Source organism: Poecilia formosa, unplaced genomic scaffold (genome assembly GCF_000485575.1).
Source record: "Poecilia formosa unplaced genomic scaffold, Poecilia_formosa-5.1.2 Scaffold279, whole genome shotgun sequence".
NCBI lineage: Eukaryota > Metazoa > Chordata > Actinopteri > Cyprinodontiformes > Poeciliidae > Poecilia > Poecilia formosa.
In genome coordinates this window covers 644,460-671,700 of record NW_006800218.1, presented here as the reverse complement: position 1 = coordinate 671,700, position 27,241 = coordinate 644,460, and the positions used below count along the sequence as shown (strand labels likewise).

The 27,241-nt window shown below is 40.1% G+C and overlaps 2 protein-coding genes across 3 annotated transcripts in view; both read left to right on the top strand.

Moving 5' to 3' along the window:
* The window catches only part of myo7ba (myosin VIIBa), a 32,186-nt gene extending 19,151 nt beyond the window's left edge, over positions 1 to 13,035 (top strand). For both annotated transcript variants that reach the window (XM_007571372.2, XM_016681375.1), the window contains 18 exons: positions 628 to 795; positions 869 to 986; positions 1,769 to 1,895; positions 2,952 to 3,118; positions 3,520 to 3,701; positions 3,794 to 3,915; positions 4,007 to 4,161; positions 4,699 to 4,852; positions 5,756 to 5,911; positions 7,217 to 7,322; positions 7,410 to 7,523; positions 7,999 to 8,086; positions 8,186 to 8,292; positions 9,210 to 9,395; positions 10,931 to 11,047; positions 11,235 to 11,318; positions 11,407 to 11,526; positions 11,611 to 13,035. In XM_007571372.2, the coding sequence (XP_007571434.1) occupies positions 628 to 795; positions 869 to 986; positions 1,769 to 1,895; positions 2,952 to 3,118; positions 3,520 to 3,701; positions 3,794 to 3,915; positions 4,007 to 4,161; positions 4,699 to 4,852; positions 5,756 to 5,911; positions 7,217 to 7,322; positions 7,410 to 7,523; positions 7,999 to 8,086; positions 8,186 to 8,292; positions 9,210 to 9,395; positions 10,931 to 11,047; positions 11,235 to 11,318; positions 11,407 to 11,526; positions 11,611 to 11,694 (2,355 nt within the window). In that variant the 3' untranslated portion in view covers positions 11,695 to 13,035. The remainder of the gene's footprint in view (positions 1 to 627; positions 796 to 868; positions 987 to 1,768; positions 1,896 to 2,951; positions 3,119 to 3,519; positions 3,702 to 3,793; positions 3,916 to 4,006; positions 4,162 to 4,698; positions 4,853 to 5,755; positions 5,912 to 7,216; positions 7,323 to 7,409; positions 7,524 to 7,998; positions 8,087 to 8,185; positions 8,293 to 9,209; positions 9,396 to 10,930; positions 11,048 to 11,234; positions 11,319 to 11,406; positions 11,527 to 11,610) is intronic.
* Positions 13,036 to 15,420: 2,385 nt separating this feature from the next.
* On the top strand, positions 15,421 to 26,768 carry gpr17 (G protein-coupled receptor 17). The gene is made up of 2 exons (XM_007571371.2): positions 15,421 to 15,844; positions 23,460 to 26,768. The coding sequence occupies exon 2, from the start codon at positions 23,469 to 23,471 to the stop codon at positions 24,486 to 24,488; it is 1,020 nt and encodes a 339-aa protein (XP_007571433.1). The 5' UTR covers positions 15,421 to 15,844; positions 23,460 to 23,468; the 3' UTR covers positions 24,489 to 26,768.
* The last annotated feature ends 473 nt before the right edge of the window (positions 26,769 to 27,241 follow it).

Here is a 27,241-nt window from a genome sequence, read left to right as displayed (position 1 = left end):
CTTAGGTCACTCTTAGTTTCCCCATACATTAACACATTACCAAATCCCTGTTCATACTTTGATGTACGCTGATGAAGCTGTTATTTTAAAAACGTAGAGGAAGCATCTCAAAGCTTTTCTTTAACTCTCGCAGACATTTAGCTTAGACTATTTAAACCATGTCTTCAGCTAAACATTAATAAAACTATCATAATGTTTATTAAAAAATGGTTAAAACATAAGACACTCCAAATTATTTCTATATGGTAAAGAACTAGAATACACCAATATCATCACAAGCTTGGTCAAACATGTAGGAACAACTTAGATGTTCAGTCAGTGCAGTTAGGAGAATAACAACCAATGGAAAATAAATAATAAAGAAACTGACAAAATCAATAATTTGACCACCTTAGTCAAACCAGTAAAAATTAAACTGCAACAAACATTTCAAATGGTTCAGAAAGAGCAACTAGGAATTCTAAGTATAATGTAAAATAAATAAAGAATGACGTCACTCAGAGCACAAAGAACCTTCTTGAATCTAGATGTTAATATGAGATCGGTGCATCTTTATTTCTCCAAAGTTTTGCCTCAACACTGAGTTTTTTTGTTGTTGTTTTTTTTGTCCTGTCCATGTCTCCATAGGAGGACGACATCATCGAGCTCGCTGCCAAGCACCTGTACATCCAGCACGGCTCAGACAGTCGCCCAGAGAACGTGAAGGAGACGGTGAAGGACTGCATCAAGACCTCTCTGCTGGAGGCCAAGTCAGAACCCAAACTGGTCCAGATGATCCACACCGCTCACGCTCAGGTTGGGATCCTCATGATAAGCAATGAAACAAACAAATCCTCCAGCAGCTTCTAATGGACACAAATCATTTCAGAGCACCTTCCTGAGTTCTGGACAAAAAGCGGACCTGGTGAAGGCGGAGGTGGTCGACTACGCCAGAGAGAAGTGGCCCATGTTCTTCTCCAGGTTCTTTGAGGTCACCAAGCAGTCGGGTAGGACAACCTTTGTCATTTGTTTTTAAACTGTGAGCTACATCAAGTCTCCAGGTCTCCTTATTTCAATACAACCACTATAAAAATAGCTTGAGAGAGTAAAATAGTGTTACAACTCTCCAAGGGAGTTTTACAGGCTACCAGAGGTATTTGATATATTTACTGGAGCTGCTACCTGTAGTAGACTCTCAGAATAATCTGCCATATTTGTCAGGTGAAGCCAGATAAAACTAGAAATGAAATAAGGTATAAACATGTCTGTTTTTATGGCCTCAGTGTCTAAACGTTACACATTCTTAGTCATGTTTTCTCCTTTTCCTAGTCCGTCCTGTTCAGGTGATCAGAGGTTGAACAGCACTGACGCCGTTGCTTAGTGTTACTGCACTGTGAAAGTGGAAAGTGTTACATCAGCTCACAGTAAATGTGTTAAAAATATCTTTTGACCTCCATGCAAATGAACTTCAGTTCCTCTTTTAGTGTTGCTTGACTTCAAGTCTAGAATGAAAGTGTTTCTTTAACTGTCTGCAAGATTAATTTAGGAACTTATGATAAAAAACAATGTAGGCATTGTGTGGAAATAGATGCACCCAAGGCTTGTTTTCCCAAGTCATTCAAGCTGGATGTTGTTTAATGACTCCAGCCTGAGATAACGGCTCACATGGGTCATTAATCAATTCATTTCCTTACTGATGATAGTAATAGAATGTTATGCCGTTTAGTTTCTTTGCATGTGACAGAAGGATCTAAGGCAGTCTCACTCTTGAATGCGTTTCTGTCTCCAGGTCCCCCCTTGCCAAAGAGTAAGTTCATTGTGGCCATAAACTGGACCGGTATCACGTTCCTGGATGAGAGGGAGAAGAGGCTGCTGGAGCTGTCCTTCCCAGAAGTAACAGGAGTCAACACCGTCAGGTAGAGACGCTTCTTCCTCAGCTAGGACGATCTGAAACAGGAGCTGAAGGAAATGTGAAATGGGTGTGTAGTGATGCATGTAGAACAAACAATCCAGGTTTGGCCTGTCTTTAAGCCCAAAATGATTAATTCCCAGTTTAGGCTTTAATGTAATCTTTTAGTTTTACCAACACTTTTCTTCTGAGTAGAAGTGATATTTTTGAGTCCTGACTTAAGTTTGGTAGAGATTCTGTTGAAGGGGCTTTGGACCTGTAGCTCCTTAGCAAAGATGAACTGTCAGAATATCAGTGGAAACATTTGAAAAGCTAGACGGGAATTATGAGAATAGCTTGGTGTGATTCCAGTAAAGTTTGTGTATGTTCTTAAAACTTTGTGAAATAGCCCTTTAGTCTTATACTGATGAGAAGCTATGAAGGTTAGCATTATTAGCTGCTAACGGTTAGCCAGTTCCCACACTGCTTACAAGTCATACCTGCATGTCCAGCTTGCCTTGTGATGAATCATATTAGTTGATTCTGTCAACACAACAGGCAACTAAAGAACCACTTCCTGTTTTACTTCAAAATAAGAGTTTCACTCATAAATAGAACATTGTGGCAAATTTAAAGCACTGAAAATCATAACTAAGGCGGAAACGATTAATTTAATTAGTTGTAATTAGGATGGTGGATGGTGAAATAATTGTGAACTAATTTAGTAATCGATTAATCGTTAATCGGAGTATACTGATTCAAAGAAAGGTCATTTGCTGAAAGAATGACGCACTCAGAATGAATTAGGGCAAAACTGTACAAAAGATATTCATTTTGGATTTAAGATGAAAAACTCTTGTCTGTAAACATGTTTTACTCAGAACTCAAGTGGCATTTTTAGCTTCACCGGGTTCAAATTCTGCAAAAAAGAAAAAAAGATTCATTAAGCACCTTTGCTATCCATTTTTTAAATAATCAACAGATTAGTAGCCAGTATTTTGTAGCTGCAGATGGTTAGGAGTTTTACTCTCAGATCTTGCCTCAGTCCTTGTGGTAACCGTGTCGCTCTGTTGTTGTTGCTCAGGGAGGGTAAAACCTCGAGCCTCGCTGTGTGTCTGCTGACGCTGAAAGGAGACTTCACCCTGAGCGGATCTTTTGCTGAAGACATGTCCGAGCTGATCACCATGTTCCTCAGCGGACTGACGGAGCGCTCCAAGTACGCCGTGGCGCTGAGAGAAGTCAGCAGCCAAGGTCCGGGCGTTAAGACTTTATTCTTGTATTAATATGACTGTACGCTTTTAACATTTGGACTTTATTTTTGTAAAAAAAAAAAAAAAAAAAAATATATATATATATATATATATATACACACAGCCTTACCATGACATTTTGTTGTAGAGTTGACCTGAATTCAAAGTCCAAATAAACTGAAGTTGTAAAACAAGATGGCCGCCTTGGGCATTCTGACATCTCTTAGTTACAAAAACCCAATGAGAGAATTGTTGACAAAAAACACAACCCCAGATTTCTCCTAAAATTAAATGTTCAAAAACCCAAAAATTCAATCAATAAAATCGATTTAATGGATTATTCGCTGGGCGAAAAAAGGAAAATCTGTTTTTGACTCTCTTCCTCCTCCTCTTCTTCCTCAGATGACCCCACCATCCTGAGCTTTAAAAGAGGAGAGCTGCTGATTCTCATCAAGGATGAGGAATTTTCCAAGCAGCGCGGCTGGATCAAATGTCAAAGCAGCAGCACCAAAAAGACTGGCGCCGTCTCCATGGAGGCCATCTTTATCCTGCCGACGCTCAGCAAACCCAGCAACGAAGTCTTGGTACCGAACGTTCACCCGAGCTTCTTTTGTTTTTTTCTGTCGTCCATCAGCTCAGATGATCCCTAAAACAACTTTTCCTCGTTTTCCCAAAGAACCTCCTCAACCTGTCGCCAAACCAGAGGAAGAACCTGGTGGAGGCAAACCGGAAAGACATGGGCACCGTGGAGAGAGTAGCTCCCGCCTCGCTGAAGGACTTCTCCCTGCAGTACTTCAGGTTGGATGCTGTCTTTATCTTCACAGCTCTCCACAGATTTCTCCATAAAGGCTTTTTTTTTTTTTTAATTCCTTTTTGTTTCGTCTTGCAGGCAGCCCACCAAGGATTTGAACCGCCAGGTGATTTCCAGGAACGCAGCGCCGGAGAAGCTGTGGGCTCACTCCAGAGAGCCCATCAGACAGCCTCTCCTCAAGAACCTGCTGGGCAACCCGGAGCTCAGCCACAAGGCCTGCCTGGCCTTCACTGATATCCTCTCTGCATAGCTTCAGGAAAAACAGCTGCAGTAACACTTGTGTTTGTGTGTTTTAAAGAGCTTCTCTAGAGGGTCACTGTCATGTAAAATTGATGTTTTTGAGCTTCCGTTCGTGTTTTAACATAATTTCCTCATCAGTACTTCAATTTCCTCATGGAGATGTTGACTTGACTCTTTTATGTATATTTGAGGTAACTTCATTCACAGTTCTTCACAGTAGGTAGAGTATCCAGACATTTTACTCAAGTAACAGCATCAGTACTTCATAGTAAAATTACTCAAGGTTTGTAGTAAAAATCCTCCTAAAAGCACTTTGTTTTTCCAAAAGGTTACTCCAGTAAATGTAACTAATAGCTACTACCGAACTCTGTCATAAAGCATAACTCGCATCATTCATCAGATTTTTAGTCTGACTCCTCCGCTGTATGTTTACTGGTGGGAAAACATCAGATCAACTTTCTACCATCAAATCATTGAAATCTCCTCAGGCCGTGATGCTTCTCGTTATTTGACCTTGACCTGTGGCTCACCCATCCTGAAGTACATGGGAGATTACCCCACTAGGCAGATGCAGAGCCCCCTGGAGCTCACCGACCAGATCTTCAGCCCCCCCACTAAACACGAGGCGCTGCGGGACGAGATCTACTGCCAGATCATGAAGCAAATGACCAGCAACAACAACAGGTTGCTCTTTGCTTTTTCTGCCTGTTTTCTTGGCGTCCAAACAGTCACACCCCTCTTTGGCGGGTTGTTTTTCTTTTTTTTTTTTTTATTGGTTAGCATGTTTTTAAACTAAAACATTTCACTTTTTTATTATTAATATGAAAGAATGTGTTCATACATTGATTATTTTCACATTTTGTCAAGATACCAACACAGACCTCTGTGTTTTTTCTCAGGGATTTTGTGAGAGAAACCAAACGATTGCATTGTTTTCAAGTAATATAATCGTAATGCAAGAAGACATTCTCAAAGATTAATAAACTTTAAATTCTAAAGAACATTTAACACTGGAACTGGGAGACATTTTAAATATCCAAAATAAATAAATAAAACAACAGAAACGACAAATAAAATGAATCATGTAGTCAAAGCACTGGACTGAAGACTTTTGTCATCCAGTTTTTGGTAGAAAGAGAGAAAAATGATAAATAATACAAGTTGAAATTGTTTTATTTTATCATGCGATTGTCTGATTTATTGTTTACTGTGACGAGAAAAGACAAATGAAAGAAATACTGAATCAGTTAAGGTAGACCAAGCAGACACAGCAAACATGTGAAGCTGCTTTGGTTACAAGAGACCAAAGTTACTTGAAAAATGCTGCACATATATGAAGTGGTAGTGGCAGCATCATGATGTCAGGTTAAGGTGCTTTCAGCTGTGTTCTTGTCGAACACTTCTTGTCAAAACATACAGCCAGAGCTACAATGAAATCCTCAAAAATGTTTCAGGTTTACATGACAGAATGGCCTAGTCAAAGTTGAGACCTTTGCGGGCTAAAGGTGTGCGCACGTTGCTGCAGTACGACGTGCGATCCGGACACAAGGCGGGCGCTCTCTACTCAGGTCTCCTCTGTGCCTGCAGGTTCAGCATAGAGCTGGGCTGGCAGCTGCTGTGGCTGTGCTGCGGCCTGTTCCCGCCCAGCCAGGCCCTCCTGAGACACGCCCAGAAGTTTGTGGAGACCCGGCGCAGAGAGCAGCTGGCCTCCGACTGTCTGCAGCGGCTGCAGAGCTCACTCAGGTTCGTCCTGCACCACCAACACACAAACTGTTGGCCCTGCATCTCATCAGCTTCTCCACCAGCCTTCCTGGCTGAGAGGAGGAAAAAGTCTAACTGTGACGTCTTGTTTTTTTTTTACTGTTGTCTTTCTTTGAGGGGAAAAAAAAACACATCCAGTGTGATGCAGAACTTGTTGCACCATTGAAGGGGCTGTGAACACAAATGCCTTGCATCAACATTGCACCAGGGTGACCAACCAAATGCAGCATTTGCATGGCCTCTGCTATAAATGCACCTTATTTACAGTCTGCATGACGACGCCAGGCAGGATTATTTCAATGCAGCTTTTAATCAGCAAGCAGAAATTACAGCATCATGTCTTTGATTTTTTTTTTAAAAACCCACTAAAATAAAGCAAAGTAAACACTGTTTCATACATATGTTTGGTGGCGACTTAATTCTGCTACACAAATAAGCATTTTAATATGTTATATTTACATAGAAGGCTAGCAGGAACTTCATCTTGAGATTTAAAAAATGTGGTATTAGTCCCTCCAGGATGCTACCATTTATTTATGTTTTTCTGATTGTTGCAGCCTAAAATGACTGATTTTTCAAAAAGTTGCAGTCGAAGCTTCAGATTTTTTAAGCTTTATTTTGCTGTTACAGTCTTGGGGGCAGGCGGGTGTTGAAATTGCTTCACATAATCTTTCGAGACAAAAAAGACAGGATTTTAACAGTTGATATTTAAAGTGCAAATAACATTTTCAACGTTATTTGCACTTACAAGGGTGCCATTACAAGAAGGGTTCTTCTTGTAATGGCACCCTTAGAACAAATAAAACCGTGTCTTGAGGAGTTATTAAAATGCAAAAGGATTTCATATCAACATGAACTCTATATATAGTATAAGCAAATCCTACACAGTATTACAAAAATTATTTTTGCAACAAAAAAAGGTGAAGTTACCATTTAGTGTCACACATGCTGTCATCTTCCAGGTTTGACTTTCAAGAGACATGTGAAACAGGAAGTGAAATTATAAGGGAGCGGAGGGGATTGGTTGAAATTCAGCGAAGTTGCAGTGATTGGTCAGAAGAGAAGGAAATACAGGAAAGGTTAAGGTGATTGGTCAGATTTGTGGGAAAACTGCGATGACTGGTAGAAAGTTGTAAGTCTGTGCAAAATTCGGGAAATGATGTGTAAATTTCTATTAACATTGCAACTTCCTGAAGGGACTGATTAGTGAAACCAAGCCATCAGATAAACTCAAATCAGTGCAAAAGTACATAAACAGAGTATTGACGTTTTGATGGCTGTGTTTAGGATTGACCCCAGGAAGCTCCCGCCGCACCAGGTGGAGGTGGACGCCATCCAGCAGAACAGCACCAAGATCTTCCACAAAATCTACTTCCCCAACGACACAGAAGAGGTACGCAGTGGAGACGCATCAGAGAGAAACAAATACGCTTTAAGAAAGCATAATGTCAACACGGACTCCTCTCCTCCTGATATCCAGATATTTGAGGTGGCGACCAGCACCAGGATCCGGGATCTCATCCAGAACATTTCCAAAAAGCTCAAGCTGGCTTCAGCCGACGGCTTCAGCATCTTTGTGAAAACCCACGACAAGGTTCAGCCATCAGTTTCACGCCTTTCACGGTCGAAAAAGCAAATTTTCTGTCCTATAACATTCCAAGACTGAATATTAGGATTTAATCTCTGAGTTTGGATCACAAACCAAAAGAACGGTCAACATTTGTCCATTATTTTTGACCCTGACTGTTACAAGATAAAAGTGTTTCTTTGGAAATCCTCATAGTTCTTTTAGTTCTTTTCCACTGCAAAGTTTTCCAGTGTTGGACCATTCACACAATGTTTGTTAGACACCAAAAAAACAAAACCAGATCTGTGAGAACAGAATGTCATCTTTTTTTTTTTTTTGTTCTAACACTGGAAGAGAGAACATTTCTCCACGTCTATAGCAGAGCGTATGTTGGCCTCAGATGTGGAGCATGATGTTTTGTAGATCAGATTTGTCTCTATAATGAACATTTACGTTCTCTGATGAGGCTAAAACCCGTCTAACCATCTCTGTCTAATCTCAGGTTCTCAGCCTGAACGACACAGACTACTTCTTTGACAGTCTGAGACAAATCACTGACTGGTCCAAACAAGCCAAGAGGATTAAAGATGGTAACCACACAGCATGCAGAGAGTGAAGGTTTGGATGGTCGGCGATATTTGTCTGCAGACTCCTCTCTCTCTCCGTCTCTGTCTGTCTGTGTGCTGCAGGTGGACCGGTCAACATTTCCTACCACGTGTTCTTCATGAGGAAGTTGTGGTTTAATGTAATCCCTGGCAGAGACACAGAGGCTGACCTTATCTTCCATTTCCCTCAGGTGCGTTTCAGCGAGCAGCTCCGCTTTCCCAGCTTCATTCAACTCGTTTTTACACCCAGCGGAAAAGCTTCTAGTCCACTTTGAATATAATCGGGCCTCGCACACAAATGAGGATGTCAGCTGGGAAGGCGTCGTGGAAAAACATTGGCAAATATTCTCGACCAGACCAGAGGCGGTTATTTATCTACTGACTCGGGGAAGTGGGTTCAAAGGTCAAATCTCTGAAGAAATGCAACAGTTTGAGCACTGAGCAGGAGTCGCTCACTAGTTCAGTGTTTTCATTTATCTGACCCGCTCTTTTTCCAGACGTAAGAGATGGATGTGACGATGTCTCACTAAATCTCACGAGACTAATTTATTAGTTTATTAGCTGATTATAGATTTGACTTCACCTGGCTTAACCATTGAGAAAAGTTTTGGTAAAGAAATGATGAATTCACAAGACGAGGGTTTTCAAGGTCCAACATGTTGTAGAAGACGGGTTGACCTCCAGGTGGGTCAGTCGGTGGGCAGGTTCCTGGAACTAGCTTTGACTTCTGCTTGAGGTGGTTCCTGTACATCCTATCTCGGGTTGTTGAAACTTGAACACAGTTGGGTATTCCAACTGGAAAATGTTCCCCAATAAATATCTAAATTGATCCATCTTGAAATCTTGATCTGCTTAAAAGTTGTTTTTGTGGTCAAACATCCAGCCAGGATCTTGCTTAGTGGCTGCAAACATTGTTTGGTTTCTCTCCCCATTTCCTAAGTGGTTTTTAATCCTAATGTTACTGGGGGTGTATGAATAATTTTGACCCAGTGTGGGTCACAGATGATCTGCGATGAATTTGAACGTTGAGGCCTAAACGAACCTTCACTCTGACGACGACTGCATGTAAACTACCGCAACAAACCCCAACTGCTTCTCTGTTTTCCAGGAGTTGCCAAAGTACCTGAGAGGCTATCACGTTTGTACCAAGGAGGAAATGGTCAACATTGCCGCTCTGCTCTTCAGGGTAAAGGTCAACGGTGACAAAAGCCAGATCCCCACGATTCCCAAGGTGTTGAAGGAGCTGGTTCCCGCAGACCAGCTGAAGGCCATGTCTGAGAACGAGTGGAAAAAGGTAGAAGGACCAGGCTGGCTGTGGGGGTGATGAGGGGTTAGATAGATTTAGGGATGTGAAGGAGTTCAGAGGTTGGCAGAGAGGAATATGAGGCCTGCTGGATCTTCTCCTATCTGTTGTTGTTTTTGGTGCAAAACTAGAACCCTCAATGGGAAATGTTTATTGGTGTTATTTTGGTACACAATATCATAACTTCTATCTTTGATATCTATTTATATCCCTCTAACTTTTTCACCTTTTGTCCCATTACAATCACAAACAACAACCTTTAAAACCTTTAAAAACTAAGGAGCCATTTTGCTTTGAGGCCAGACCAAAAAAAACAATAATGTAGAGTCGCAAATGTCACAGGAATTAAAAAAAAAAAAATAATAATCTTATGCATTTAGATACATGTACTTTAGTAAATTAGTTGTAATTTTTAAAGAACCACAATTTTTATCTCCATTTTTAGGATTTAAAATAAAGATGAAGATACATTTTTGGAAAATCAGAGACTGGATAGTTTTTCTGTTCCCTGTAGGATTGAAAATAATGTAGAATAAGAAAAAAAAATCTATTTCTTAGTGAAAATTCAATGTAATTATTGCAGAAAATAAATGAAAAACTGTTAAAAACTGTCAGGTGGTGTTACCAATATTTAAAACTTTTGTTGATTTGTTTTATTTTTTAGCTAAAGTTACAGAGGGTCATTGTGGACAAATCCAAGCAAGACAACAACCTCTAACTGAGTGGTTTAGTCATGTTTTAGAATGGCCCAGTCCAAGTCCAGACTTGAAACCAGTTGAGTCCGATCTGACTGAGCTATAGCGGCATAGCAAAAAAAAATAATGGACAAAAATATTCAAATTCAAAGATGTTAAAAAGTAGCAGACACTTAAACCCAATGTTTTTGACCAATTTTGAGAAAAAAATGCTGTAAAATCAGAACAAATGTGAGGATTTGTTGAGCTTGTGTGGATTTTGTGGAATTGTGAAAAACTAGAGGGACTTATTGATGTAGTTTGGAGTCCAGAGGGCCACATAAAGAGCTGCTGTGGGCCAGATTTGGCCCCCAGGCCTTGAGTTTGATCTAGTGGGTTTGAACCAATCTAATACTTAGTTTTTAAGCAAATTAAGTACTGTAAATAATGCGCTTAGTGGAGAAATATGAATTGTGACTTTATAAGCTGTTCATTAATAAGAGCTTGATACTGGTGGGCGGGTGTTTACAAAAAAAAAGTCTCTCCATGAATAAGGAGGGGATTATAAAGGGTCTCTGTGGGAAAGCAGAATAGGAGATACAACATTCTTTTGTTAGATTTTGGCTCATGGTGACATTTCTCTATAATGAGACTTTGCTTTGCCGATCATATATAAACAATATGTCCATTATGGAGGAGGAGAACGCCCACGGCTCGGCGAGAACTCACCCTGCTGCCTGTGGGGGTGGAGAGGAACTCATTAACCTCATTAAAAACGGGGCAATTTCTTTTCTTCCTTTTTCTCTCTCACTTTTTAATGCTGCTGCATGTTTGCATTTCTTCCACTTGCAGAACATCGTCGCCTTCTTTAACAAACACGGTGGCATGGGCGTCGAGGAAGCAAAAGTTGCCTTCCTGAAGGCGGTGTGCCGCTGGCCGACGTTCGGCTGCGCGTTCTTTGAAGTGAAGGTGGGTTCTGCAGACTCTCCGTCTCTGAGCTGCTCTGACGAGTTGATTGGTCAGTTGCTTCTGCATCCTCTCTGACCACTGTGCTCTCGCAGCAGAAAGCAAACAGCCGCTGCAGCCGTAAAAACTACATCAGTCTAAATTTTTCTGTCTTTACTCTTTTTCTTTCTTTCTTTTTTTTTTTTTACAGCAAACATCAGAGCAAGATTTTCCAGACATTGTGCGAATCGCCATCAGCAAAACTGGACTCACAATCCTGCACCCGAAAACTAAGGTTACAAAAGGGCAAAATTTGCAATTAGAAATGTTTAATGTTTTGCTGCGCAGCTTCAATTACTGATGTTTTATTTTAACTTCACAAGGAGGTTCTGGCAAATCACCCATACAACAAAATAGCTAATTGGTGCAGCGGAAGCACCTACTTTCACATGACCGTCGGCAGCTTGGTGAAGGGCAACAAATTCCTCTGTGAGACGTCGCTGGTAGGTTGTTTTGTTTTGGGCTTTTTAACAAAGTTTGTTTTTATATTCTTTGCATTAATTTTTTTTTTCTTTTTCCATGAACAGGGCTACAAGATGGATGACCTGATAACCTCCTACGTCAGCATGTACCTCAGAGAGAGAAACAGAGGCCAGCGCTACAACATGTGAACCAATGAAGTCAGCCCTGCAGCTCCAGGATCCATTACCCAAGATTTCAGTGTCGTTTGGTGGAAAAAGTCACAGATTTATTGCGTAAAAATAAAAATATTTCTCAGTTTTGATTTGAAGCAAGGTTCTGTTTGCGTCATTCACCCAAAGATGAAGAGCACTGGTTCCTTTGCATGTTTACTAGAACTAAGCATGTTTTGATCAGGATTCTTTTTTTTTTTTCTGTCCTTGAATTATTTAGGATTAGACATTGAGACTCAGTCTGATACTTGATTAAAATCTCTATTGTGTAGACTGTATGCAGTAAAATATTGCACTGAATTTCATCAGTATTGTGTGATTTATAGTAGTACTGTAATCTTGTTCTTCTTTCCCAATTTACAAATAATTATGCTGCGCTTGTTCCAGTCTGACTTGATCAGCAGCCGTAGATAAACACACAGCACAACCTCAATGTCCTGCTCCAATGTAGCTTTATTATTTGTTTCTAAAGTCATTTAATCTAACTTTGAAAACACATGCAGGTAAAGTTCTCAATAAACTCACGTTTTGCTCTTTATGATGTTTTCATGCTTCAGTGCTAGGCTAATGTTAGCATGTTTAGCCTCTGTTTTGATAGGACTTGTTGATAATGCAACCTACAACATATTTCATTGCAGGTCCAGTTAAGTGGCAGAACAAACATGACTGTATGACTCACTAGTGCAACAGGTTGACCTGTAAACAGGAAACTGACGGGAATCAGGCTTTGAGTTTCACCAGGGAACCAAGAACTGATGCCTAGGATCCAATCAAGACAACAAACCATTGAGTTGATGTTTCTTAAATCAACCAATCTGCCTTCCTGTTCAGAACCAAAACAACACAGGAAAATGTCCCTTTGACAGCATTTCACAATGTTTCCAAAACAAATCAGAATATCTGGATCTTGATGGGACTCAGATATGGGGTTAGAGTTAACTCTAACCTTTTGGACTCGGTCTGTTGGGTTCTGGATGGCACAGCATGTGGAGCCCCAGCTCCACAGCCAGTCACCATTTCATGTCTTCCCAATGATCCAGGGAATCTTTGAATAGCTGCATGATTTCGTTCAGGCCATAAATGGATTTGAAGAGATTCTCTAAGAGAAACATTTAAAGTGTCGCTTTGATGATTTCCAGGGTTGTAGTCAGTTATCCACTTTCAATTAGTTATTCAATCAACCATTTTAATAGACGTGCAACATACAAAACTCATAATTTAAAGCTGAGGTATTTAACTTTTATTTTATTTATTTTTTTTTTACATATTTGTTGAAACTGTCACCATAACCTGACTGTATGGTATGAGACAATCTGTGGAAAGTCTGAACTCTGCCTTCTCCCTGTGTGAAATGAAGAAATACAGTTGGCACTGAATACACAGTTTAGTCAGAAACGACCAATCAGAGTCAGGAGGAGGGTCTCAATGCTGTCAATCAAACTTGTGTGTGTTCTGATTAAATTGCAAATGACAGAGAAACAACTTACCTTTCCGGAAAAACACTTAGCGTTCATGAGAGGGAAAATACAGAGGAAGGGGGAATGAGCCGCTTATGAGGATGATTGACAGCACTAAAGCCCTCCTTCCGGCTCTGATTGGTTGTTTCGCGTTAGCACTGGTAGAAGGCAGAGGAACTCCATTTTTTTCTTCAGATTATCTGTCTGTGCCGTCACAACATAGTAAACTTAAAAAAAAATTTTTTTTAAATAAATGCTACATACCCCTGCATTAATGAAAACTATTTTTGTAAGGATTCCTGAACCACCAGGCTGTTTTAGTCATATTCACTTCCTTTTACCAGAGCTTTGTGTCACTTCCTTTAAACCCAGGTGTCTTAACATGTTTGTGCTCCTGTGTTACACACACACACACACACACACACACACACACACACAGACACACACACACATCATGGGGCCCCACAGCTTGACACAATACTACACACACGTCTTGTGGTATTAACTCTGCGGGATGCCCTTCACAGCAGCTTTCTTTACCAATCAGTCCGAGTAGTAAATCTCAGAATGGGCGTTCCCATGAGAAAATGTTAACTTCAGTTCTCCTTTTCTTTTCTTCCTTTGGTAAACTTGTCAAATAAAACCTGACGTTCAATCTGGTGATGTTGATTTCACTTGGACTGATTCAGTTTTCCTTCCCGGTGAGCATATTGTCTCTTTTGGCAGCTTTGAGGGGATATTTGCATCTTTTGACAATTTTTATTATAAAAAGAAAATTCCAGATGTATGAATTCTGTTAGAAGTTCTTGCATTTGGATCAGTTTCTGAAATCTATGATGGTGTATTAGGGCCATTGTACATAGAAAAAAAGAGTAAATTTCCACCAAAAAAAAAAAAATTGAGATTCTCAGAAATTTTCTAGAAAGCACTTGGAAATTTGCGAGAGTGAAAACTTATAAATTTTGAGATTAAGCTCAGAAATTTTCTAGAAAAACACTTGGAATTTTTTTGAGCTCCTAAGGGTGAAAACTTTTGATTTTTGGATCTCAAAGTTTCCAAGTTTTCCTTTTAGAATTTTTTTTAGTTTAATCTCAAAACATCAGTTTTTTGGCAGGTGTTTCTCCTTTTTTTTTCTTTCTACAATAACCCTGATGTAGCAATATAAGCAGTAGAGGGGAGTTATATTGAAAAATAAAATCATTTCTTCAGTGTCACTGAACCATCAGAGGAACCATTTTTGCCTGAACCTCTTTCAGCGGCACGAAGAATGATGCTCTTGATATCAGCCAATCCACAAAGAAATGTTTTTGCTGCGCGGCTACCAAATGGAGAAAGTAGAAGGGCCAAACAAAGGTGGAGGAGGGGGGCAACCACCCCAAATAGAAGTTGGCAGCAGATTAACGGGGTAGCGATGTCAAAGCCCGTCTCAGGCCTCTGCAGATAGTGGCTGCATTCAAGTCAGCAGAATAGAATTTGCATGCGGATAATACAGAAGAGAATAAGGGTCCATGTCTGCAGCACACAGCTGTGGAGCCCACATATGAAAGAAATATTATCCCCCCTCAGCCAGACGGGCCTTTCTCCACATCTGTCCGTCGACTGTGTGACTGATTATTTTGGGCATTCTGACTGGAGATGCCCCCAGGAGGCAACTGGGCAACAAGGGCCTCTGTTTGCCCCTGGAACACTGCAGAAACACAAAGTCTCACTAAGGATTTGATACATTGGAAATCAGACAAAAAATATCTTCAAGTAACTTTTCAGCTACAAATAGGGACTCAATTTGAGTAAATAAATCCTCAATACTGATTTTTTTTAAAAGTACCAGAATGGACCACTGGCAAATTAATTCACTTATGAAAGAATAAGAAGCGGAAATAATCAGAGTGGATCGAACACATTTTCATCAGTTTTTTTTACCTAAAACAAGCTCCTGTATCTTGCTGAAAAGTTACTTGTAACTTAGTTTTGTCTTATTTCAAGTGCACTAAGGTATTTGCACTATAAACTGGACCATAATTAGAAATATTTTGTGTTTTTTGCTGTGAACACCCACCCGTTCCTGTGCTGGTTTTGTTTCTCTCCTCACCCCTCGCTGCCCTGTGGAGCAGGAGGCCGTCCACAAAAGATCATCTCTGAGACTCAGTCATAAACTCCACAATTAACAACTCCAAATCTTCTCTTCTTCAGCAGGGTGTGTGTGTGCGTGTGTGTGTGCGTGTGTGTGTGGAGTTCATGTTTAAGGCTCTTGCTGCAGCACCAGCCCTGGTTACCATGGCGTCCTACCCGACTGAGGCATGCCATTCTTCTCCTCCCCCCTCCCCTGCCTGACCCCCCATTGCCAAACTGCGGCTCTTATTCTGACTCAAGCTATTGTGGAGCGCACAAGTGGCTCTCAGAGGAGAAGGGGATGCGAAGAGAAAGGGTGGGGTCAGGGTTCAGGCGAAAGGCTCCCCGTCGGGGCTCCTTTTCTGTTATCAAATTTGTTGTGAGACAAAAAGAGCTACAGTTTCATTCCTCGGGCCGTCTTGAGGGAGAGAGGAGAGGGGTCATAGGACGGCATTCCTCGTGTCAGAGCATCAGTTCTTCCACGGAGCGCCACATGAACTCCTGGTCTTCAGTCAGGACTCCCTGCTCCACCACTGACCGCCGCACACTCAGGATATCAGCCGGTAAGCCTGCTCAGCATCTGACTTTATCACATCTGCTTCCACAATAACTATGTGCATCGGTATTTTCTGTCAGCCTGAATCATTTAAAACATTTTTTGAAGTCTTTAAAAGTTGTTTTTTTTATGTTCTGTTTCTGATTAATCAGTTATTTGTGTGGGACATTTCAGCATCAAGGTAGTTCAGAGAGCTTTATGTCATGAAAACATCAAAACATAAGCAAGTGTGAAACTAGTAATGTCAAAATATGTTGGACAATGTTCCAGTTATGATTCAAAAAGCAACTCTGAACAGATTGGTTTTTATTCTTGATTTAAAGAAACTCAGTGTTTCTTCTGTTTTGCATTTTTCTGGAAGTTTGTTCCAGATTTGATGTGAATAGAAGCTGAATGCTGTTTCTCCATGTTTGGCTCTTTATGATTATAATGTATTGGGTTCAAAGTGAGATCTACACTTTCTCTTAGAAACTAAAATAAAAAATAAGAAAAACGAGAAACTTTTTTCTCTACGGAAAGGGAAGAAAAAGTGACATATCCAAAGAAAAATAATCAAATCACTCGTTATGTTACATTTACTATCAGAGTCAATCAACTTGTCAAACCTGTGGTCAGGTCTTCCAGCCTGCATCCCACAGTTCCCTCATATTCTTTGTTTTTTTTCTTTTCTCAGAAACACCATAGTTTGATTTCTGTTGAGTTTCTGTAGCCGAGTTGCTCCATGATGCCTAGTCGCTCCTTTTCTGCATCTTACTGTGATTCCTGACGTCAAAAATAGGCTGAGGAAAAACAGACATCATGATGCTTCAGCCACCGTGCTTTACAATCTACTCGGGTTGGAATTTAGTTTTTGAGGATCATTTGAGAAACGGTCCATATCCAGATGAAATAAAAATGTTTTCTTCAGTTCGTGAAGCGTTGCTCCATTTCTCTGTCTGCGGGTTGTTGGGGCAAACCAACCTCTCCTGCTTGTTGTTGTTGTTTTTGTTTTCTACTCCAGCTTGGCTGCACATGTATTTCCTCCACGTCTTTTAAGTTTTGGTTTCTATTTTGAATTGTTTGAAGTCATGTTAGCCAATGGTTCTCTTAGACTCACTGAAGGACTGCACCAACCGAACCCCACTGCTGGGATTAGAGCATGCCTCTCTCAATAAATGATTCAATTACACAGATTCACATCACAAATGATGGTTTTCATAACTCTACCTCAACTTCTAGAACTCTATTTCTCTTCTAGACATAGAAGACAGTTAGCGATGTTAATCCGCCATATGTTTGAATAAAACTGTATTTGTCAGATTCCTCTTGTTACTCTACAGTATTCCAGTCAAAGTGTCAGATTATACATGCTACAGATTAGTCAACTTTAGACCAGAATGCTCGGTCAGCTCTCCTTAAGAGAGCGTCTGCACAGATCAGCTTAACTAGATCGCTGTGGTGAAAGCGAATTTCTGGTTTTGTTCTCTTCAGGATTATCTCTCAGAGATGCATGTATTCAGGCTTTTCTGCTCCACTGTTCCGCGTCTGGATTGTTTCCCACTTCCACCTCCTCCACCGCCGGGGCTGCAGTTCTTTTCTTTAAGGAGGGATGAAAGCACAGAGTCTGAGTCTTGGCTGGAATTTGCCTCTTTGAGAGCCACACTGCTACATCTGGTTGGCTCCTAATGGACCAAAAGTGAGGAACGTCCAACAGTGTATTAGGGTCAGTGTGGATAGAAAACAAAAGAAGGAGGATGTTTCTGCCAAAAAAGTCAGAAATTTTGAGATCAATCTAAGAAATTTTCTGGAAACATTCATCTTAAATTTTTTGTTTTTTGGCAAAAATGTACTCCCGTTTTTTCATTATCTACAATGACTCTAATATGCCATTGCAAAAACAAGCCCCTGATTTCCCTTTTGTTTTTTGATGGGCTCATTAGTTGCACATGTTCTAGTATTGCTGTTGGATTCTGTATAAATGCTACAGAAACAGCCTCAGACTGGTTGTGACCTGCTGATGAAAGCTGAGCTGGTGTCCAGCTACAACAACAGAAGAAAAGAGGAGTGGACAGTGGAGATTTCCCACCGATGGACAATAGTGTGTGTGGGTGTTTATTTTATTTTTTTTAGGTGTGTCTACACATGAGAATACAATGTTCAGTCCCACAAAGAATGTTTGAAGATGTTTTGGTAAATTTCAAGTTACCTTTAGTAAGTTACAGCAGTTGGTACAGCACTTTGTTTTTAATGGAGCAACTAGAACATTATTTCATACTGGCAGCCCCGTCAAAAGGTGTGTTGATTGTAAAAAGTATTTACTTTTAATGCATATTATGTCTGTTAATATGTTTATTTGGCATAGACTTAAAGTAACATATGAATGGAAACATTGAAAAATGATTAGTTACATGTTATATGTTTTTTAGCTCTTACAGTGGTGATATGTGGATTTTAATGCTACAATGAATGGGATGTGCTTTTGGAGGAATTAGATCTCATAAAACCATCAGTAAAGCTTTATAGTGGAAATGTTGATGTTGATGAGATTTTCTCCAAAATGATAATAACCTTTTTCAACCTTTATAGCTCCACTGTTGAAAATGAGGCTCTAACATTCACAAATGACATTGAAATAAATTCTAGTCCAACATCTGGTTTGAGGTGATTCCTCTGGAACCTGTTGGAGGAAAACTTCAGAAGATGTGGCTTTAACTTAACAGAGCTCTGTGGTTCCTCCTATGAGTCTGAAATTTCTCATATTGAGGTAATCAAACAAAATGTCAGATCTACCATAATAATACTTGCTGGCCTCAGGTTTACAATCAGCTTCTGACTGAGAAACCAGTAACCTGCTCCCAATGTTAGAATCTCACTGAGGAAGAAACTGCATTAAGTTTTCTATCACTTTAATATGTCTGCTATAACAGATATATTTTTGCATATAAAATAAGTTAATAGAGTTTCATTTACAACTTTTATATCTTTGTGTCGATGAGGTAGATCTCAGCCGGATGGTGACAAAAAAGATCTTGGTCTCAAAAAATTTGGGCACCCCTGCTTTACAGCCTCCTACTGCAAATTAAAAATGATACAAATTTTGCTAATATACACAGATGATTGATGCAGATAGACTTTATTTTTCAATTAGTGCAAAATTATTACCAAGAAATTAAAACCTTGCATTGAAAATGTCAATATCTACCTGCGAAATACCCTGGTTGAAATCCCGGACAAGCCCCCAATTTATCACAGCCCATCACATTGGCTATGACAAAAAAAGCCCACTGATACATACATTTTTAGAAAATGACCCACACTTTATTTACCAAATTAAATTAACATTATGAAACATGTCTTTAGCTGTGTCAGAGTGCCAGCAGGAACCAGGTTTGACAATTTTGACCCACAGGACAAAAATTCTTGACAGCACTGATCTATATCTTTGTAGCCATATATAGAGGGGTGAAAGTAGGAGGGTACGGTCGGGTACTGCGTACCCCTAAAAGATTTAGCGGGGGCACGCAGAAACTGCAAGAGAGAGAGGAGTGGCTGTCTGCTGTAAAAAATCAATTGGTCCACTGAGCAGCCGTGAGCGATTAGTTTTTCAAAACAAATCTGTTAATGAATAGCTTTTTTTTTTCTTCCCCCATTTCATCTTGTTTCTGAACTGTTCGTGCTTTGCTAGAGAGCAGGGTGTAACACGTCGATGGCGGAAGGTTTTGAGTCGATCTCTGCGGTGGGTGACAAACTGACCTCCTCCTCTGGTTCCTTATCAAAACGTTCGTAACTTTATTAAAGAACAACAGAAAAAAATCAACAAAACGTGCTCAAATTAATGACCCAACAACAATAATAATCTCAGTAATTATTGTTTCAACAAGGTGTGGCGCAATTCTGTGCGTTTCGGTTCCATTACCAAAATAACGAGCAGAGCAGGAGTTTAAAATGAACTAATCAACCACCGCTGGTCATGAGAGGCTCATTAATAATCGTAAAATAAATATCAAGCCTGAAAACCTGATATTGTAACGGACTGAATGTTGTGTTTTTAAAGTAATCTTTGGTCGGTTTGTGGAGCGCAGGGGGTTGCCATGGCAACGGGTGTGCTTAAACGACAGAGAGAGACGGAGAATAAAAAGCTAAGAGTGGTTTAGAGTTGATCACCTGTTCAGGTTGTTTTACCTTTGTTTAGCTTTGCTGTGGCTCATCAGAGCCGCTGTAGTTTCTGAACGTTCAATAAACGACAAACTTGGACTAATTATCTCGTTCTTTGTGAGTTTAAGTCATTTACAACAAACATCAAACACGGTAAATATGTTTCATTACGTATTTAACAAACAAATGGCTTCCACCATGATAATTATGTGAAATTAAATTAATTGTCTAATATTTAAAAAAAATAGTTTGATGCTCTCTGGCATCTCGCTTTGAGCTCAGAGTCTGAGAGGCTTTTCCTCTATCAAACTATTTTCTTTTTTTTGCCTCTTATTTAGTGGAAATATTGATGTTGATGAAACTTAATGATAACCTTTTTAACCTTAAAGCTTCACTGTTGAAAATGAGAAGCTAACATTCACAAATAACATTGAAATAAAATCCAGTCCAACATCTGGTTTGAGGTGATTCCTCTGGAACCTGTTGGAGGAAAAATATCCCAACTTCAGAAGATGAGCTTTAACTTAACAGAGCACTGTCCTCAGATATATATATATAATGTTTAATAAATTAAACATTAATATGACATTCATGTCAATGATGAGTGAACACAAAATTTTCACTGAATTGCACCTTTTCATGCTAATGTGGACGGTGAATAATTCCTGTACACACAAGAGGAGCTCACATGTGAGCCTGTGAACAGAGGAAAGTTTGAAACTTCAGGTTTTATGCAAATAAAAATTTTGTTTCCACCTAAATCCTTTTACATAAAACAGAAATCCATTCAGAGATAAGGTCTTGGTTCTATCCGACATGTTTTGGTATCAGGTTTTTGCAAGAAAAATATTGAGCAAATTAGTTGTAATGTGAAGCTAAAAAGCAACAGCCAAAAAAAAAAAAAAAAAAAAAAAAAAAAGAGCATGACAAGCACACAAGCTCTTACTGAGAACACAGACTGCACTAAATGGACGTACAATGGGGAATATCTCCAGAAGTCTGCTTCATCATTGGGTAGAACCTCAAGACCCCTGAAGGTGGATTATCTATTAAAACAATAACTATTAATAATACACAAATATAAATTTCATAATGTCAGACAGTGATATAAAAATGATGTGCCTTTATATGCAGTTTATGTAAAAACTTATTTTCAACTGTTTGTTTATCCATTCAAAATGTAAAGAAACAGTTGTAAGTTGCACGTTTGACTTAATGAGATACAAACAATCAGAAGTGTTCGTACACCTCTGATCATGTAGAAACACATCCTACAATAAACTGACTGAAATTCATTGTAGCAGAGTGATATCTAGTCCAGAAAAGCCATGTTTCCTATTTACCAGCTCATATAAATTGGTTGTTAGAAGTCAGAGCCAGTTAAGCTACAAAAAGAAAAGCAAAGAGCTAATGACATGCTCTGAGGTCACTGGCACTTTAACCAGGGCCACTAACATCTATTGTTAACTTGTGAGTCTGGCGCAGTTACAAACATGCTCCCTGCCTCTTGTCTCTCTGTGATTGGACACAGTTGGACTAGCTTGGCTTCCTGTCACTAAGTTAGTTTGCTCCTAGAATACTAAGGTTATGTTCACATTGCAGGCCTTAATGTTCAAATCCAAAGTTTTGTGATTTTTTTTTTCTTTTTTTGCATGGTTGTTCACAGTATGTGACTGTATCTCCTGTGTGAGCTGCAAGCAAGTAAAAGTGTCTCACAGTAGAGGACAAAGTAATGTCACTCGTAGCTAGCGCTCAGAGGTTGTGGAAGAAAANACACAAGAGGAGCTCACATGTGAGCCTTTCAACAGAGGAAAGTTTGAAACTTCAGGTTTTATGCAAATAAAAATTTTGTTTCCACCTAAATCCTTTTACATAAAACAGAAATCCATTCAGAGATAAGGTCTTGGTTCTATCCGACATGTTTTGGTATCAGGTTTTTGCAAGAAAAATATTGAGCAAATTAGTTGTAATGTGAAGCTAAAAAGCAACAGCCAAAAAAAAAAAAAAAAAAAAAAAAAAAAGAGCATGACAAGCACACAAGCTCTTACTGAGAACACAGACTACACTAAATGGACGTGCAATGGGGAATATCTCCAGAAGTCTGCTTCATCATTTGGTAGAACTTCAAGACCCCTGAAGGTGGATTATCTATTAAAACAATAACTATTAATAATACACAAATATAAATTTCATAATGTCAGACAGTGATATAAAAATGATGTGCCTTTATATGCAGTTTATGTAAAAACCTATTTTCAACTGTTTGTCTATCCATTCAAAATGTAAAGAAACATGACAACAGTTGTAAGTTGCACATGTTTGACTTAATGAGATACAAACAATCAGAAGTGTTTGTACACCTCTGATCATGTAGAAACACATCCTACAATAAACTGACTGAAATTCATTGTAGCAGAGTGATATCTAGTCCAGAAAAGCCATGTTTCCTATTTACCAGCTCATATAAATCGGTTGTTAGAAGTTAGAGCCAGTTAAGCTACAAAAAGAAAAGCAAAGAGCTAATGACCTGGGCTGACTTCCTGGGCTTTGTAGAGGAACTTTAATGGTCAGAACGAAGCAATTACATGCTCTGAGGTCACTGGCACTTTAACCAGGGACACTAACATCTATTGTTAACTTGTGAGTCTGGCGCAGTTACAAACATGCTCCCTGCCTGTTGTCTCTCTGTGATTGGACACAGTTGGACTAGCTTGGCTTCCTGTCACTAAGTTAGTTTGCTCCTAGAATACTAAGGTTATGTTCACATTGCAGGCCTTAATGTTCAAATCCAAAGTTTTGTGATTTTTTTTTTCTTTTTTTGCATGGTTGTTCACAGTATGTGACTGTATCTCCTGTGTGAGCTGCAAGCAAGTAAAAGTGTCTCACAGTAGAGGACAAAGTAATGTCACTCGTAGCTAGCGCTCAGAGGTTGTGGAAGAAAAAAGATGGATGATAAAGGTGAAAAATATCATGCGATTTTAAAGTTGTCCAACCAGAGCGATCACCAACATTAACAACTTAATCTGCGTTATTTCCCACCACTGTTGTTGTTTTTCTTCACACTTCCGCATATTAAGACACAGAGCAGTGACATTTGTCGAGCGTCAATGACATACAGGTAGGATAAATGTGACTTGACTGCACAGACACTGGTCACATTTGAAAAGATTACATATCAGATTTAGGACTGCATAACCAAGATGCCACGGTTGCAGTTGTTAAAATTGGATCTGTGTCATGAAAAGACACAGATCCAATCAGATACAGGTTGCATATGGGCAAAAAAAAAAAACGTATTTAGGTCACTTCAGGCTGCGGTGTGAATGTAGCCTAAGACTGAACTTTTTTTCGACTGAACCCAAATTCATGTCCTAGTGGTTTAAAAGTCAACACTCATCTCTTCTGCGAATATGCATGTGTTGCTTTAAAAAATATATACAAACTGCAATTTTCTGTGAAACTTAATGCAATTTTTCCTCTTTCCTCAGGAACCAAAAATGGAGTCTGCCACGATTGCAGAAACATCTTTACTCTCAAACCAGTCATCTGAGAGCTGTGCACCAGCAGAGACCGCAATAGAGAACCAGCTGTTTGGGTGCTTCTACATGGTGGTCTTCATTCTGGCCCTCGGTAGTAACAGTCTTGCTCTCTGGATCTTCTCTCGTCAGCGTGGGGCTTTCTGCCCTGCTAACATCTTCTTGGTTCATCTGGCAGTGGCAGACCTATCTTATGTGGTCATCCTCCCACTCAGAGCAACTTACCACTTCACTGGAGGGCACTGGCCGCTGGGTGAGGTCCCCTGCAGGCTGGTGGGCTTTTTGTTCTATGTCAACATGTACGCCAGTCTGTACTTCCTGGCTTGCGTGGCAGGGGATCGCTACCTGGCTGTGGTTCACGCTGTAAGGTCAATGAAGCTTCGCCAAGGTCGCTATGCTCACATCATCAGCTTCTCCTTGTGGGTCTTGGTCACACTCTCTATGGCGCCACTGCTGGTTACCCATCAGACGGTGCAGGTGGACAACACAACGGTGTGCTTGCAGCTGTACAGAGAGAAGGTGTCCCACAAGGCGCTGGTCTCTCTGGCTGTGGCCTTCACCCCGCCTTTCCTTGTCACCCTATCCTGTTACCTGCTCATCATCCGCAGCCTGCACCGGGGCTCCAGGCTGGAACCTGCCCTAAAACTCAGGGCCCTGCGTACCATTGGTGCCGTCATTCTCATTTACATGGTCTGCTTTCTGCCCTATCATCTGAGCAGAGTCACCTTCATCCTTGGCTACAACGACCCAGACATATCCTGCCAAACACGAAGAGCCCTGAGCATGGCCAATCGCCTCACCTCCTCCCTCACCTGCATGAACGGTGCTATGGACCCACTGGTGTACCTGTTTGGGGCAGAGAAATTCAGAAGCACGCTGAAGAGGTTGTTCTGTAAAGATAAGACAGGGATGATTGGGGCCACTAGTGGAGACCTAAAGGGGACACATGAAAGCTCACTGAGTGCCAAGTCTGAGTTCTGAGTAAAAGACCCGGAAGACCGTTGTAAACCGCTTTGTTCAGGCCTTAATGGATGCTATGAACCTTAGCCTGGATGGAGTGAAGCATGAACTAAAGTCCAACATCCAGGCTTCACTCTGCACCAGATCTAATAAACCCCTTACAAAACTATTTGTGCAAAGTTTCAATGAAAAGTCACCCTGACTAGACAGCTTGTTTAAAAAGTGAGATGTTCGTTGATTAAAGGGCCCAAGCATCTTACATTTCAGTGTCTGTTTCAGTCAAATTTGGAGGATTTCTTGGTTAATCAAAGACGTGTTGTCAATGACATGCAGACAATGACTGACCAACTTCAAATAATGATGTATGTAGATGTCCAATTTAGAATTTTTTTGTGAATAATATAAAGTGACACAACTACAGCCCCTTTCACAAAACACTTTAGGTTGGGACTTAAGATGCTTTTTTTTTGCCATCATTTGATTTCTGAAGGTAGCAAGAGGAGATGATCAACGTGGTACTGTTCAAACCCATAGAGGAGGTGGAGACAGAGCTGTAAAAGTCAACGTATGTAAGGAGGAGCTGGGTTTATGGCTCAGGGGTTTGATGTCGGGACGACAGACAATAAGATGATCCGGCTGTGGGACTTGAGGCCAAAACCCAGTGGGACTCTGGTTTCCACATTGACACACGTTGGACAAGTTGCGCTGAAGTAAGCTAAAAACAGATTAATGAACCTCGCACGCCTCGTGTCCCTGACACGTTTCACCTTTTACAATGGAAAATGTCAGAAATATACTCCATATTCACCCGTCCGGGTTCTACCATGGTCCAGCAAAGTCAGGTTCATTTATTGATTTTAAAAACATGATTAGCTTGAATGGCGTCTTATGATTGACCAAGGGCAAAATAAATAGGGGCTATGGTGGATCTGTTTTATGACAGAGGCCGATGATTCTAGTGTTGAAGCTGTATAATGCATTTTCCTTCTGTGGGAAAGGTTTTTTATTATTATTATTATTTTAAATCCGTACCTTATTGCAACTGTACAGTCAACATGTATTGTTAAAACTGTCATGGTAACTGATTTTTGCATGTTTTGTATGGTTTCAATCATATATCTAATATCATTCCCTTTGTTTTTGAGACGAGTTTCCCCATAGTTTTACATTATGAAAAGATGTTGTATTTTCTGTGACTTCATAGCCTCAACATCTTAGAGGAACAAGCAGCAATATGATCACCATAGTCAGAATTTGTCAGGCGGTCACCAACATGTCTTTTTTTGTTTGTTTCTGTTTCTTTATCTCATTTCCTGGTCATGTGTGACTCTATTTGGAAGAAAAGGAGGAATAGCTGTTTTTACCGGACATCAGAGGACAATCTGTCATCAACAGCCATTTTCACCACAGTAAATGTGATGAAAATGATAACTTATTTAAATATCAAAACACTTGAAAAGGAAACCAAACCTTCCCATGAACTGTGGACTAAACAGGACCAGGCGTCATGACCTTTGACCATAATAAGAAGAAATAGTGACTGTGAATTTAACTTCTAACATGTATTTTTTGTAAGCCAAGCGAAACAAACACTCATTATTATAAGAAGTGTGGTTTGAGGTGTATTTAGCTTAGCAACCTTGAGTGTCTAATCCAGTCGGGACAGCACAATGAAACTGTGAGAAGCTTGGGGGCTCTGACTGGATTTTTTTTTTTGAACAATCAAGTGTAAAAGCTTTCATTTGTGACCAAATTTTTGGAGTTTCAAACTCTTGATTTGAGTCCATGACTGCACCAGCTGAAAAATGTAACAAATGTTGCAGTTTTGCTCCCAAATCAAACCGAGTCTACCGGACTATCAGGTGTGAAAACACCTTTAAAGTATGATTCTGTTAAGGTAACTTTAAAATTGTACAGAATATGCAAACTGTGCATTTGTTGACCTTTAACTCCAGGCCGGCACCAAAGAATCTCAAATGTCGGTTATCCCTTGGGCCGGCTCTGACACTAACCAATGATGATGTAATTATAGTAGAGTAGAGATTTCCTGACATCTTCAGGAGGCTAATATGACAAATTACTGTTGTATATAAATACACTCTTCATTTTTTCTTTCAGCTTCTTAAATTTGCTCTAGTCTGCAATATTACGCAACACCGTCTGACTTCATGCAACTTGCAAACCGCTGTTATGCTTGAGACAGATTTCACAAGTAGTGCTCTTTCTGATCCTTTAACTTGTAACTGTTTTATTTTTATACTCTGAATTTGTTTAATTCTTCTCATAAAAACTGCAAATGAGAACAGCTGACTCAGTGTTTTTTTCCGTGTCCTGTTGATTTGCCTGTGAACGTTTTTTGGCTGCTGCTTTGCGACTGAGTTGAGCTCTTGAGCCGCGGCGTCGAGTGAAAAGTAGAAGTCCCTCTCAGCTCTGTGAAAGTGCCTGCTGAGGGCCAGAAACCTCCGACGGGCTCAAGTGAACTTCTTTCCGTGCAGTTCTGTTTTCGCGTCATGTGACCTGTGCTGTGGTTTGCAAGCAACTCATTTTCCTCCTCTTATTTCTGCAAGACTTCCTGTCCATCACATGAACGAGACATGCCGCTCTCTGCTTGCATTTCCTGAATACATGCGCTCTGAAGAACCTGCCAGCTCTCCCGATTTACATGATTAGAAGCGTGACAGTGAGACCCAGGATAGGTCTTTGGGGCTAAAAGAGCCAAGGATGGATTCATGATGAGTTGTCCAGTTAAAAAAATAACCATCTGAAGATCAAAT